The sequence below is a fragment of the Mugil cephalus genome, chromosome 22 (assembly GCF_022458985.1).
Source record: "Mugil cephalus isolate CIBA_MC_2020 chromosome 22, CIBA_Mcephalus_1.1, whole genome shotgun sequence".
NCBI classification, from domain to species: Eukaryota; Metazoa; Chordata; class Actinopteri; order Mugiliformes; family Mugilidae; genus Mugil; species Mugil cephalus.
Genome location: NC_061791.1, coordinates 3,576,078 through 3,591,969, shown reverse-complemented (window position 1 = coordinate 3,591,969; position 15,892 = coordinate 3,576,078). Strand labels below are relative to the sequence as shown.

General features: G+C 40.3%; 1 protein-coding gene and 1 long non-coding RNA gene across 3 annotated transcripts in view; one reads left to right on the top strand and one right to left on the bottom strand.

Annotated features, from left to right (window-relative positions):
* Positions 1 to 368: 368 nt before the first annotated feature.
* LOC124999962 lies at positions 369 to 14,154 on the bottom strand. Of its 2 annotated transcripts, XR_007111256.1 has the most exons (4): positions 13,745 to 14,154; positions 5,664 to 5,753; positions 1,510 to 1,715; positions 369 to 1,056 (listed from the first exon to the last, which is right to left on the bottom strand). It is a non-coding gene; the product is annotated as an uncharacterized LOC124999962 (long non-coding RNA). The 2 variants fall into 2 exon arrangements; XR_007111255.1 differs by lacking the exon at positions 369 to 1,056 and having other exon boundaries at positions 1,367 to 1,715.
* tmcc3 (transmembrane and coiled-coil domain family 3) overlaps positions 3,848 to 15,892 on the top strand; it is a 41,870-nt gene continuing 29,825 nt past the window's right edge. Inside the window, exon 1 of the mRNA XM_047575217.1 lies at positions 3,848 to 3,994. Within this exon, the coding sequence (XP_047431173.1) occupies positions 3,950 to 3,994 (45 nt within the window). The 5' untranslated portion in view covers positions 3,848 to 3,949. The remainder of the gene's footprint in view (positions 3,995 to 15,892) is intronic.

Genomic DNA, 15,892 nt, shown 5'->3' with positions numbered 1-15,892 from the left:
TTCTAATTAGCCTCTTAAGAAAGCTTATGTTGATGCTAGCTTGCCGTGTTTTGCTTTTAGTAGCAGCAAAGTTGTAGTTCGGACGAAAACATCAACTATAAATGTGATATAATGTTCTACTTTTAATGAAACATTTTCTACTTTTAATGCAGAATAAAGCTGTAAATATTTTTAAAATAAGTTTTAAAGAATTACTGAATGTAGCCAATATTAATTTCAACAGTAGCTAACCTGCCCTGACATTTTTTGTTTTGTATAGTTTTTCCATTAAATACAAAAACGAGCTGTATTTTTGTCAGCAATTTTGAACTTCCACCAGAAATTCATGGTTTCTGTGTTAAAGAGCAACACTTTAACCTAGTCACCAGACATTTTTACTTTCATAGTAGTTAAATTAATAATACTTCTAAAACTTTGGGTATGTTAAACCACAATTGTACAAAATTGATATTAAAAGAAGGAAAAATGGACAAGTGGTAGAATTTGAGAGAGTTTGACAAAGACCAAATTATGAAAGGTGTCCAAACACACAGTGGATCATAGTTTGTTTTGCTTGGGATTGTGTAGCTGCAGACCTGCCCACACAGGCTGTCTATGAAAAATGGTTGTAATTCCTACATCACACTATCCACTTTGGATGTGAATGGCCTCAACTTAAAGCTAAGAGTCTGTAGTTTAAATGTGATGTGAATATGCTTTGATAAACGGCTAACATAGCAAAAAAAAGCAAACATATATGATCCACACCATGTGCAATCCAAGAGCCTGCACAACATAGTAGAGTATAGTCTAGTTCTGACTATGAAGACTAAGCCAAGTGTTTTACAGTGTGACAGTAAGCTCACGGCACAGTGCCTTTGTTGCATCTGTGTGTGTGTGTGTGTGTGTGTGTGTGTTAATCACTGCAGGATTATGCTGAGCTGAGGGAAAGTTGCAGCATGCAGCATTTCATGCCGGGGCCGCTGTATGTAGAGATTCTCCAGGGCCGAGTGGTGTGAGGACGTACGGCGCATGATGATTCAGTCTCTGTGAAACTCGAGTCATTCCCATGTGAGCCTGCAGAATAAGAGGTTTGTGTGGTGTTTGCACTATTTAAATATTACATGTGGATGTTTGATGCAGTTGAATTATGTTTTACCTTGTTTTGGATGCAAAATTATATGCAAAGTTTGACACTAGAAGTCTGTTTTTAGATTCAGCAGTCAAAAAAGTGTGAGCCCGTGTCCTCCAAAAGTTAGTTTTATGTTGGTTTTATGGCACAATCATCAGGTTTTGTGACATAATAACACAATAAAGTGCTCCTTTCAAAAAATGTGCGAACAATAGAACAGATTTTGAACAGGTTTTGTTGAACAAAACAACAAATAAAAATTGCAGCTTGTCAAAATATAATAATACAGGAATGTCTGTGTTATTATATTTTGACAAGCTGCAATATTTATTTGGGATATTTGCTGTTTTTACATCAAGTAAAATAGCATTAAAAGCTGTTTTTATAATTTCAGTTACCTGGAGCGGTTAAATGAGGAGATTCACTGTTTCATCACCTTTTCTTCGAGAGGACTATTTGTTGGAGGAAGGAAGAGAAGAAGAAAGTCACTGCAATGTAAGCTTCATCTCTGTAATAAGCTTTAACCAACAGGAGGGGGCGTTGTTCCGTACGACTTGTGTCTGACTCAGCCTTGTCACACGGCCTCCATCAGTACAAGATCAGCCTGAAAAAAAAAAGAAAAAGCTTTTGGCATCCTCTTGAGTCAGCATTTCAGTGAGCAAGCAATCCTCTCTGGTCTTTATTCAGACAGCAGAGACAGACTCTGTCTGGTGTACGCGGAGGCAGCCTCGCGTCTAAGTCCTTGAAATTAATTAGGGACAATGAGCTGGAAGCAATTTAACGCAATGTCAAAAAGCTTGAGTGGCATTTAATTTGTGCTCCAAACAGAGTTTTACATTTCTCGTTTGTCGCTCTTCTGTTACGTCTGCGTCTCACATTAGCTGATAGCTGTTGTCTGATTCATCCTCAGTAAATGGAGCAGATAATCCGTCCCTCTGTCTTCCTCCCTGCTGATGCAGCAGTTTATGAAAGTGGCAGCTGATACTGATGCCAGCTTGGCACCTGAGAGAAGCCAAAGAGCTTTAACTTAACGTTGTCTGCCCTTCGTCTTCCCTCTTCATCACCCCTCCCGCCAGCAGCACTGTCTCTTAACTCCACACCTCCTCTCCCTCCTCTTCGTCTATTCTCCATCACTTCATTTTAAAATCAAACGCTGTTCCCTCCGTCCTCTCCTGTTGCATCATTCATGCGCCGCTTCCCCGTCGATTTGACTCCAGGAGGAACACGAGAGAAACCTCGATGGGTTTCTCCACACACCAGTTTTTGTCTCTGCGTAAAGGGTCAGAGTCTTTTATTTATTTATTTATTTATTTTTTTTACCTCTTCTCTAAGCGTCTATCCACTTCTCTGCTGCACACAGGAGGGAAGGAACTCTCTGCTTGACTGAGGCAATCTGAAATTACAATCTCGAGATGTTTTGTACCTCGTCTCATCTGTGCTTTAGTGTCTCTGCAACCTGTTGGTCAGCGCTGCCACGTCTTCTCCCTTTTCCTTATTTTTCTTTTCATTTGTCTCTCTAATATGTCTGTGGTAACTACTCTTAGTTTAAGGATTTAAATGTCAATGCACATTTATCTTTTTGTTTATCGTCTCCACTCTGTCTGTGGCTGTTTATATTCGTACAAAAAGCCTGGAAACATTTTGTTCATTTGTTCATTGGGCGTATGGATTCATCGTACATAAAAGTAGTGGACGTTTAGTTATGTATGAAGTGTCTTAAAGTGGATTACACAGTTTGAGTCGTGAGGCTTTGAGCTGTCAGAAGATGTATAATTTGACACAGGATGGATAGTTTGTGGAGTGAAGCAACCGGTACTTAAATTCTGGAGTAGATTTTTGTCTGACGACAGTTTCGGGCGACAGTGGATGTCTGTGGGGGAGGACTGACAGATATCGGATATATATATATATATATATATATATATATATATATATATATATATATATATATATATATAAAAGTTAGTAGATTCTTTTGTTGTTGTTTCGATCCTTTTACGGGCTTTGTTTATTTGACAGACTTTCCAGGGGAATTATAGCAAATACATAAAAAAAAAAACATTCTTAAAATAACGTCGTCTTTGTATCCTTCACGTTGACAAAAAGCAGCTTCAAACCCTTGATTCCTTCTGGTAAAATGTGAGTGTGAGTTCAGAGCCTCGTCGTATAAACACACGTTGTTATCTAGCGTAGATTAGCAGCGCCGTCCTGCGGAGTGCGCTCACCCCTCAGGGACTAAATCAGCATTCCCACACTCATTCATTCCCTTAACCCTCCCTCCTTTCCCATCCATCCCCTCCCCTCCTCTCCCCTCTCCTGTCCTTCCTCACCCCCTCATCTCTCAGTCCATCGCCCGGCTCTCCATCCTCTGCCTGCTTCCTCCTGATTGGCAGCGGAGGCTGCCGCTGCCGCCGAGATGCGCCCAGGCCGGCGGAGAGGGTGGCTGATAGGCATCCCTGTTGCCTTTTAAGGTGGTCTTTTTTTTTTTTTCCTCCGTGTGCGACTGCGGAAGAGGACGGGGGGCAGTTGTGTTATGTTGATTGGGATCTGAGCGCGTGTGCACGTGTGGAGGTAGCATTGCTTTGATAGCTGCTGCCACAGGAAGGACGAGATTTCACAATAAGACGGTTGCACACACACAGGGACTAGATTTAGACAGACGCGTACTCCTCCTCCTCCTCCTCCTCCTCCTCCTCCTCCTCCTCCTCCTCCTCCTCTTCCCTCAGAGGCTAGTCCCAAAACTTGAAAGAGGCAGACAGAGCTCTCTGATGTGCACAGGTCTTCAGAGAGCCCGGCGTTGATATGCACTTTGACCTCAGGCCGTGAGGAAGAGGAGGCATGAGGAAGAACTACAGCGCCATACCGCTCATCTATGTCACAGAGGTAGCGTTTTGCACTTTAAAAATTGCTCAGCTTGTCATGTGCTTGATGTGATTGAAAAAAACTGCAACAACAGCAACTAAAAAAACGAAAAAGCCGGCGAGATGCAGATTCACATGTGATCAGCAGCTGCTTTATTGCCCTTGTCACCTCGAAACGTAAACTCCTCAGGTCTCATAAAGAGCTTTTTATGTGAGAAAAGAAACTCAGATTTCTCGGTTTGAACAGTAAAGTCAGCGCTGTGAAGGAAAAGAAAAAGGGGATCTTCTTCACAGTTAAACTGTTTTGTTTTTGTTGAGTGCAGAGGATCAAGGAAGTGGATATTCAACAGTTAAAGGTTGAGTCAGACAGGTTTCATCACGTTGCATTCCCATTCTTGTGACTGGCTCTTGGAGCTTGACTAACATGTAAAGAATGTCCACACCGAGCCATAAAAACGCCGCTTCTCTTAACCTGCGCGGAGCTTTTTTTTTTTTTTTTTATTTTCTCCGTCTCGCCGAGAAAATAAAAAAAAGCAACGCTGCAGTTTCTCGGTTCTGCTTCTCGGCGCTCGAGGAGGATTCCTCTTCTTGTCTTTATCTGTCCATCACAATCTGTCAACACGTCCGGTTCGTTGCGCTCTGAAAAGAAGAGTATCCCAAAAAAAAAAAAAGCCGGGGTTCCTAGAAGGTCTCTGTTGGCTGCTCTCGTTAATTTTGTGGCGCGTTCACGAAGAAAATGCCCTGAAAAACGTTATGTAACCCCTGCCACTACAACGAGGCTCTTCCTGTCATGCCAAAAGCCTTTCGTCCGTCCGTCCACAAACAAGGAAACAGCAGTAGAGAGAAGAAGCGGCAGGATGTCGCCTATTATCGCTCCCCCAGCGAGTTGTCGCGTCGCGTGGCCCTCCTCAAGGCCTCAGCGGAGGCAGAGGTGTCCTGCAACAAATCTAAAAAAACTGTCCTTGATCGGTGTTTCCACCCGTGACATTTTCGCCAAATGCAAAGAAATGCAGTCGCCCTCCAAGTGTTAGTGTCGTCGCTTCAATCCGTTTACCATGGAAACGGATTTGAGCCCTCAGCTCTGTTGTCTCCCTCGTAAATTTGTGTGTTTTTTTTTTGTTTTTTTACAGTTGTATCTCAGGGGTAACATGTGTCAACAGTGCAATCATTACGCGTCAGTGGTTTTATCCCTAAACCCTCTCAGGAACAAATGAGGAAATGTAGCGGTTTTTACTGGCTGGCAAACAGCTGATTCCTGTAAATCGGACTAATTTTTACCGTCTGCACAGTTAAAAAAAACACTTTAGCTTATTTTAAATGATTATTATTAGCATTGTTTCACCGCTAATCTTACGCCAGCTTTAATCTTGTTCTTGTTATGTGGCTTTCTCTCCATTTTGGGGTTTAAAATTGCTTTTAAGACATAATGTTTAATGGTCAACGCGCGTCTCATCTGTTCAGCAGAATGTTTAATGGTTGTTCTTGATCCATTATTTTCCTCCGCTGCTTGCATTCAGCGCCGTCATTGCTCATATTTTCCAGCCTCAGTAATTACCTTCCTTCATTTTTTTTGCTTTCCTTTGCTTTGTGAAGTGCATTCAGCTTGTGCGCCGCATTCAGAACAAAAAAAACAACAAAAAACATAAACCCACGCTCTTCTCATTGCTGCTATTGAACAACTACTCGCATACCTTTCGGACTCCCTGGAAACCCTCCGGTGTCATGATTTACATGCGTGAGGAGACATCAGAGCGTCGCCAGCGGCTCCTTCACGAGCAAAACTAGTTAAAAACAGAAAAAAAAAAACAAGTAGCCTTGAGGTGAAGAAAGTGGGTTAAATGTCAACAAGGGTCCAAGTGAAGACGTTTCTGAATAAATATGTGCAAGCTCCTTCTCCGCCTGTTTAACAGCTGCAGCCAACAATTAGTTTTTATGGCCAAATACCAGAAAATCTAATGTAATTCCCATCAGGCTTTGGTGCAACTATGCTTTAGCGCTAATTAGCAAATGTTTCCTTGCTGACATGTCAGACTAAGATAGAAAATGTTAAAGGCCAAGGGGAAAATCATTAATTTTAAATATCAATAAGTGAAAATTAGAGATGCTTTGTTAATGCTTTCTTTTAAAAAAAATGGCACTTGGAAGCTTGTAGTGGTTTAAGTGGTAGCATCAGCTATAAGTCATGCTAATGGCAGGAAAAGCAAGGGAATAATAGAAGAAAACCTGACAAAACTAAATCACAATTTATTAACGTACCATTCACTTGTTCTGGAAGCGTCAGCTAAACTCAAGAACTTGGTCCTTAACGAAAATGTCCTTCTTCAAATACCACAATAAGGCGACGTTCATGTGGACTTTCAGTGGAAAAACATATTGAAATTTGCAGAAATATCGCTTTTATTTCAACACCAAAGGTTTAAAGTATCAAACGAAGAAAGTCTGTTAAGAATCAATTAATGCTCGGTTTATATAAGAGCATCATCACAGAACGAATCAATCAACACGTTAATGTGCAGTTCACTGTAGTCAAGTAGTTAATGAGACACTTCAGATGTGCACAGGAAATCATTAATCTGAGATGAAGCTTGCAGTGAATAAAAGGGTGATAACAAAATAATAAAATCATTATAAAACAGATTAATTATTATTTAAAAACACAGGGAAATTAGATGCAAGACAAACATGGATACAATAAGTGTCTCATCCCTGAGCTTCAGGATCATTAAGAGGCAAACAGCAGATGAACTGGACGCGTCCTCGTTAGATGCACCTAATGTCCCCTGAGCTCGTCCCGCTGATTAGACCAGAGCTGCATGTTTGGCTGTAACGACCTTCGCTGATGAACAAGTACGTTTGTTTTCGAGCGTCGGCCTCAGCACACGACCACGATGGCTTGTCATCCTATAGACGCCGTCCATTTTCTTATCATGTTTGCTGCTCAATTTGTTGCCGTGGCGACGGGAGATGATTGCAGCATCGTCCTCTCTCTCTCTATGACACCACGCCTGTGTTTGCACTTATATCCACCCTGACTCCTGTATCTACGTTACATGTGCGTCACAGAGCTAAACAGAAGCTTTTTACTTAATAAAGCGTAATGATGTTTTATTCCTAAAATCCTCTTTTGGCCATTCAGTCTGCAGCATAATAAGATTCGGACAAAACGTAATTGTTTCCTAATCTTTCGGTTATTATATCATCAAGAATAATTACACTTTTACATTTTCTTTTCACAAACTAGACCTAATGTAAATCCTGAACCTTAATTCAAACCCCAAGAAGCAAACATGTCCCAACTCTGATTTATTCTATTAATATATGATATTAATATATGATATATTGCAGTATTGTTGTGTCAGAAAACTCTTAAAGTGTTAAAATTGGTCTTCAACCTGTTGCTGTCAACTGTTTAAGACCTTGTTAGTTACTTTTAGTGTGTTTATTTAAGGCAGATATGATAAAGAGTTATTTATAACACACTTGTCTGGTCAAATCTGTTTTAAACAGAGCAAAGTGTGTGTCACTCGGCCTCATTAACATGTAACCTTGTCTTTGTCTGCAGCCTCTAGCTCTAAAAAGGAAAAATATATATATTTATAAACAAAAAAGCTTTGCTCAATTGTGGTTTAGTTTGTCTGTGGAGTAAGAAAAAATAAATCTTTGCTTAATTTCATACAATCTCGCTGTTGTATACCCACAGTTTACCTGAAATCCCACCGTAATCAAAGTTATAATGTTGTTATTCCATTACCAGGCCAGTTTCTTATCAGTGCGTTAAACATTAAACTAATTAAGATTAGCCAGGTTAGCTTAGCAAAAAGTCACTGCAGATCTAAAGCTTTTTAATCTCCACATTATCTAATGTTTGGTTAAATTTGTACCAAAACTGAAATTTTGAAATTGATTGTGTAGCAGTTTACTCCTGTCGTTATGCTAAATCATGCTAAGCTAATCGGCTAATGGCTGTAATATTTAGCGCTTAAAAGAAAAGAGTTTGCTCCCAATTAAGGGTTAGATGAGATGATTAGTAAGATATGATAAAATAAGATACTCTTTTTAATTTACATCACAGTGACTAGCTTAGCTTAGCTTAGCTTAGCTTAGCTTAGCTTAGCTTAGCATGAAGACTTGAAAAAGAGGGAACACCGTTTAAAATCTGCACCACCAATACTCCCAAAATAAATAAACTAAAGGTGAAAGCCGAAGTGTAAAAAATGTCAAGCTAGCACTTCATGTTTCTAAATAAGCTAAGCTAATCCACTAACTATCGTGTCTCACTTTTAGCAAGAAGACAAATGAACTTTATAAGATTATAAAGATTATAAAAACCGATAAAGATGATGACGTAGGTGGGACTTGTTGTCTCATTGTTCCCGCATTAGAAGAGTTGTTAAGCCATTATCCTTCCTCTCGGTTTATAAATGTTAGCGCTTCATGCATTGTCTGATATTTAGACAGAATAATGGCGTTGGTGTCAGGATGTCGAACCGTCTCCTTTTATCTCCTATGACCTGTAGCTTTAATGTCACCCCTCTCGGCCTTGAACTCCCCTTTTTTCCTCTCAGAGTCGACGTCCTCTTATATCCCATGACGTAGCTTTAATGTCACCTCTAAAGGCTTGAACTCCTTTTTCCTATCTGCACCTACAACACAGCGTGCTTAAGTAGAAAAAAAATAAAAAAAGGGTTATTCTTTAGAGAGACCTGAATCCTCTCAGAAGAAGACAAAGAGGCCGAAATGTCGCAAGCTGGACGTGTGTGTGTGTGTGTGTGTGTGTGTGTGTGTGTGGTGGGCAGTGACGTGGGTTGTTTGGACGGATGATGACACATGAAAGCGCGGCCGATGCCCCCGTCCCCCGCCTCCTCCGCGCGCTTTTCAAAGCGTGACCCCTCAGATATTTATTTCAAACATGGTGCCCGTGTTGGCGCAGAAAGGCCTCGCTGTCCTTTTAAGAAAAGCTTTCACACGTTCTGGTCGTCAGATCAGGGCACGGTACGAGAAGCCTGCAGTGGTTAAGATAAGACTAAATCACAACTGACAAACGCGTAGCTAAGACAGCACATGTTCTACATAGTAGATTTGGTGTTTTATCCTTTTTTTACTGAAGGTTGAAACCGTGTAAACACATGTTTATTTTGTATTTTGCTGTTTTTTCAGTTGCTCTGTTACTTGCAGGTAGTTTTTGATCATCTTTTGCTTTATAAAAGTCAAAGAGCCCAAAAAAGGCCACATCCCCTGAGTGGTACAAACGTGGTGAAATGTATCAGTAAATACAGAGAAACTGGGGAAAATGTGGATTATCAAGTCAAATTAAGGACTATTAGACTCAACAATGATCCATACAAACTAGTATGGATTTAAAAAAGTGGATCAGCCTCAGTTTCAGTTAGTTTAAGTTAGTTTTAGGTCATTTCAGTTATGATAAATGTGGCTAAATAAAAGATGCTAACGCTTAGAGCTACTACTGAGAAGTAACGTTAGCCATATGATACTGTAGCGTCTGACCAGACGTTAAAGAGATGATGAGGAGTGATCACAAATATTCAGTTTATTGTTTTATTGTTATTTATTGTTGGAACTGAAATAGTTGCTGTCGACCGTAACTACGCAAAAACAACAACATCCACAAACTTATCTGACAGAACCTCCAGAACAGAACCTAAGAAGTAACTTAAGGTACGACTTCATCAATAAATACAGCATAAATTAATATAACCTGACACTAAATGTGAACCACAACAGCAGGTTTCTGTGTCTGGATCCATTTACTTCTCTTTTCTTTGGCAGTAGCAGATATCTGTAAAAATATATCTGAGTGTTTTTCAAATCTGTTGGTTCAGTCAATGACACAACAGCTCTTTGTCATATTTGTAAATTAATTATACAATTTAGACGCTATTAAAGCCTATGATTCAAGCTAATGCTGCTAATCTCCATGTTCAACTGTCACTTTTTTTGACTCTCGGTGCCGTAACCATGGAGACGTCACATGCATGCCCCTCTGTATTCTGCAAAGGAAATAATTTGTCTGTATTTATTGTTCAAAAAGCCAAACAGGAAATGCTACTATCAGCTGAAAGAGCCACCGCTCTGGCCTCTCCTGAATCACGCTGACGCTGAGATCGTCATGTTGTTGTGTAAATATTTGTGGATTTTTACATGTTCACATTATATAAAGATGTGAAACTTTAACACCATTAAGCTAAGCAGCCAATCAGAGTGTAAATCTCCCTCTTGACTCGTTCTGCTGAAATGTTAAATGTTAAATGTTATGTCACATCCACCAACATCCCCAAACTCACTTATATTCTGTTAAACGTGAAAAATAAAATAGAAAAACAGCAGCACATCCTCAAAAAAACCCCCAACATTAATCAAGAATAGAGCGAAACTATCCGAGCAAAAAATACATTTTCATTTCCAGACATGCACAGCAGCTACATTTTAGAAATCAATCAGCTCAGAAATGCAGCTTGTTTAAAGATCATCCAACGAGGGCTGCAGCACCGGATTTTTAGAAAATCTGAGGCCATGAACCCAAATCTCCACAGGGCTTCATTTATTATTTATTAACTAGTGGGAGTTTAATCTATTTACTGTCAGGTATAAGAAGACATATCCTCTATGTATGCTCTATGCTAGTAACAGTATGTCTTTACACCATTTGCAATATTTTCTCTGTTTGTTTGGAGAATTTATAACCAGTTAATTTCTCCCAAACCTCGTTTACCTGTTCAGCCTATTGCGAAAACCATTAATGTCCTTTACAGCATTTATCTACGTATCTATGCTGCCCTCAGGGTTTACGAAGCCGTGTGATTAACCTCGACAGTACTGCATCTGTTTGCTGCAGAGCTTCAGCTCCAGTCAGCTTGAATTTACCGCCAGAGCCCCTTAAAACCTGTCAACCTTTTTTTTTTTTTTTTTTTTTTTACCCCCCGTCCCAGGATTCCCATTCAAGTGCCTCATTGATTTAGTTACCCCTTTAGGCCTCGGACAAAAGGAGCGGCTGGATGAGCGGGGAACCTTAGCCCTCCCTGGAGAAATGCTATTATAGAGGCTGAAAAGAGCTTGAGGAGCGTGAGGAGGAGGAGGAGGAGGAGGAGGAGGACTGAAGCTTCTTCTGTTAATTTGTTTGAAAGACAACGTTGCTTTTGAGGTGGCAGAGCGAGCGGAGAAGGAACTGAAATGTAGAAAGTGGATTAGAGCAGCTCTGGAGACGGTTACAACAGCTGTTTGCGTCTTTAAGATTAGCAACACAGGCTCGAACGTACGTGTTTACTAAGCAGATGTAGCAACAAAACTCATTTATTCCTCAACATTAATCTTTTGCTACGTATTTACACAGAGAAAGACGCGTGTTTGCTGTTTGCTTAACGTTAGCTTAAATATAATCGACAACAAGATGATGTGTCCTGAAAAGAAAAATTGAGATGGTTAACTACGTTTGTTGCCATTAGTTATTGGATGTTGATTTGGTGTGTCCTAACCTTGAGACATAGCGTTAAACCTAGAAAAATATTACACACCATTACTGGGAGTTGTAGTTTTTGTAGCTCACCATGCTACTTCACAACTTGTTTTGCTCTCACTCTCATCAGTGTAGACTGGATTTCCTGTCTAGGAATGAATATTAATATGAATTTTGTTTTATTTGTTTACAAGTCAACCGTGTCAACTTGTTTCTGCTTCATCCAAGTGACTAAAGTGTTATTGCAGCTTTAATAAACTGCACACATGTCGCTTTGTACATGAGAAGAATGTAGTGACGGATTTACACGATCTCACATTTCATATAAGCTTGACATCACGACTGAACCTGACGCTGGAGATGTTTGGTACCAGAGTCGTATATTAGAGAGAGTCTGATCTGTCCCTCTATGCTGATTGGTTCTGAGCTGGTCACATGTTTCATGGGCGCCATGTTGGATACATCTAATCAATATCCACCCATAGAGAATAATAACAGAGAATAAAGTTGGATTGGAAAAGTTAAAATATGCCACAGTGCAACACAAAAACGGAGAAAGGAAGAACTGGATGTCAACTGATTTCTCCCTATTATGTCATTGTCTTTCTTTGACATTTGTTATGTTTTTATATTGGAAAAATAAAGTCATACCATCATTAATCTGAACCTTGATCTCAAAAACACCAAACACTACTTTACAAATGAATGAGGTTTGAAGTTAACCTAGCCTTATGCTAGCCTTATGCTAGCTAGTTATCTCGACTAAAGGCTTAGACAAATAGCAGCTAGCGTCATATATACTGTGAAACCCATGTGTGCATGTAATTTACGTCCATGTAGATGGACACATTTAATTGACACGTAACTAATGCTATAATGCTAATACTAAATAACAGTAAGACTAGTAATTTTAATGGTTTCTGAGTATTTATAATGATTAATTTCAAACTTAGTAAACTTACTAAGTAAGTAGACACTAGGATATTTAAGTGAGGGCCTTTAACATATTAACAGACGTTGGCAATAACATTTATAGGCTCATTAAGGGTGAAAATAAGACATTTATTTCAACATAGCACATCCACACTGTAGAATCTTCCCTCCGAGGTATCAAACATGACGCCTATGATCTGAGTTGGCCAGACTCTGTCTGATATACGGCTCTGTTTGGTAGCATCATGTCAGACTGATTACTTTTGTGCGTTGATACGTGTTGATGCCCAGACTGATAAGTCATCAGCAGCAGCCTCCCTCATGTTCTGCCTCCCGCTAACTGTCGCAGCGCAGGAGCGAGGATCATTACTTGTCCAATTCTGAGCCTAATGACGCATTTTGCCGTCAGTGGCCTTGTTGACAAAAACGTCATCGACACAAATTTGAGTTTTTCAAGGCAAAAAAAAAAAAGTGAAGTAGCTCTTTGAAAGAAGGAAACACTGAGCTAAGAAGGAAAATGGAAGCAAAGCTTCATGGTAACTGAGACAGGTAGGATGAACTCTAATCTGCAAAGGGAGACATGTCATGAAAGAAAATGTAATTGCTGGCACGGAAGACTTACAAGAAAAGAAGAAAGTGAGCGGGAGGTTGACAGCTTTAATAAGAGGAGAGTGTGAGATAAGGACAGATATTCAGGCAGAGAGGGTGCGATGAAAGAAGAAAGAATATATTTTTTTATTATTTAAAAAATGTCTTTGGATGGAGCTTCTGCTTCCGCCGTCCAAAAGAAAAAAACAAAAAACAAAATCCCCATAACTTTACAGCTCCAATTACTTAGTGAAAGCGATGTTTATGTGAGAGAGCGTCTGGCTTGTTTAATTGACTCTTCCTGCTGCTGCTGCTGTTGATTCTGTCTTTGCCCAGCGTGACGTCAGGGATAAAAGATGATTATGCAGATACAGACAGCAGCAGCTCTTCTGCCTGGATCTCTACATCTGGATGTAGACATATTCCCCACTGAGCTATGAAAACATAAACTCATTACAGCGTTTCTGCGACAGTGATATCAACAAGTCAGGAAGGTGGGGGGGGCTGTAAATGACAAATGTTAAAGATTTTAAATCAAATATTTTTTATTCCCGGAGCTCCGAAATGATGTATGTTACCATTCACTTGTCGTGACACTCATACATTTATATTACCTGCCTTTGTAATGGAGGAAAAATTAGTGCAAAATTAATTAAATACGATCTCCTCCAGGTTTAATCTCGTGTTCTTCAGTTGTTGTGACAGTGAATAACAGGACGTCGGTGCCAGCCGCCGCTATCTTTCAAGGAAATTAAAAAGGAATGAGACGTTTCTTCTCACCTTTGAACACGCAGTCTGCTCTGGAGAGTTTCCCTTCCTGTCTGAAGCGGAGACCGCGGCGGTAAACGGGGCTGGATTATGCCAGCTGCGTGTCAATTATCTCTCGGTTTCGTGTCTTATTTTTGGCTCGTCGTCTGTCACTTTTTTCCCTCGCCGGGCATATTGCATTAAGTGAGTTGTGCCAACTGTGCAGTATGGGAACCGATATGAGCTTTGACGTCAATTTTACTGGCACAGGAGCGAAAGGACATTAGCACCGGAGGCGGTTATACAAGCATCAAATGACAAACTGCGTTAACAGTTAAGTCGGCCGCAAATGTAGGACGGCGCAGTAAGAAGAATAAGTCACTTACAGTGTCAAAGAAATGAAAACTTTGATGAGGTGATATGTTTTTTTGAAAGCAAACATCTGAACGAGAGCAAAACATCTTAAATAATGCATTGGGTTTGTGTTGCGTTGCATTTCTTCACTTCTGCTTTTCTGTGCACTACAGTTACAGTAAAGTCGGCTACTCTGGTAGCCTGGCTACATACCTGAGATCAGGCATGTGACAGCTGTCATCAAATATTGTTATCTACGTTTCGATCACCGCGCCCTGAGGAAACTGAATTCCTGCTAAATGCTAAACACGTCTGGTGCAGGCCTCTGGTGGACGGGACAGTTTGCATTTGTTTATGTTTTTTTTTTTTCAGGTGCTAGAAATAAGATGAAATGTTGGTGCATGATATTGATTAGTCTGAAACTAATTTATGTACTGTGGAAGAAGCCCATAATAAACTTCCAAGAGCCCCAAACAGAACGAACCACTTCCTCTTGAACATTTTGACGCCTTAAAACGAAACACACAGAATAATCTGAGTCTGGCTCCACACGTAGAACTCCACCAGGAAAGTTCTCACCCAAGCAATATAAATGTGTTCTCACCCTCACACCCTCATAAAACAGAGTTTCTTTTGCCCCCAGTATCTCACCAGAGTTTCCTCGCAAAACCTCAACCTCACTTAGATTTAAACAGACTTTAATGATCCACGTGGGAAATGACTTGGTCACAGTAGCTTAGCACATAAAAGAAACATTCCTGAAAACCACAAGTACAAAGAAAGATAAAATAAGATTAGATTAAAATAAAATAAACAAACAAAATTACAGAATTAGCATTTAAAAATTGTAAAAAAAAAAAAAAGTGGCCAACACTTAGGGGGCAAGGAAACACATCTAAATACATGTTTACATTTGTTTACCACTTAGAGGCAAGGCACCATGTATGTTTAACTCATTAATCTTGATGTTTCTCCATGAATTTCACAAAAGTAAAACTCTAGTTGTTCTCTAGGGTTGAACTTTTATTATTTATTTATTTATTTATTTAGTATTTCAGAGTGAGTGCCCCATAAAGGGTTAACCCCTCCAGAACCTCCGTGGACTGTTCCCTTTGCCCCCGATCAATCAACATTTACGAGAACCCACGAGAACTTCCTCCGATGAGAACTTATCTGGAACGAAGATTCTGGAACTCAAGTTTCTTAAAGCTAAACCCCAACTAAAAGTTCTCCCCCCTCCACAAAACCATGCATCAGCGTTCTTAGAACCCACCAGAACGTCCTTGCTCATCCTTATCTTAAAGATTCCTGGAAAGAACGTTCCCTTTGCCCTGCGTCAGAGTCCTAGGATCCCACCGGAGCTTCCTCACCACACCCCTCACGTTAAACATTACGTAACGCCGGCAGAATTCCACAAGAACGTTCTGACCTTTCCTCAGCTTAAAACACTCCAGGATGCGTCCACGATGTTCCCGACCCTCCCTCGCAAACATTTTTAGATCCTCACGAGAGCTTTCACCTAAACAATCCCAGAGGAACACCTAAACCAAACGTTAAATACCAGGGAGGTCAGGCTGATGTCACGCCTGAGACGGGAGACAGGAAGCGGAGCAGGAAAGTCCATGATGGACACAAACATTGGCTGCGAGAGGAAAGAGAACAATGGCGTCCCCGTGACTAACAGCGGGAATTTTATGTGTGCACGTAAATGCTTCGTTCCTTTTTACGCAAAACGTGAATGATGCACCGCTTTACGATTAGAAAAAATCTGACATTTATACCGTGCACTTCAAACGCGCTCTGGTTTGTATAGTTTTTGAACTCTGC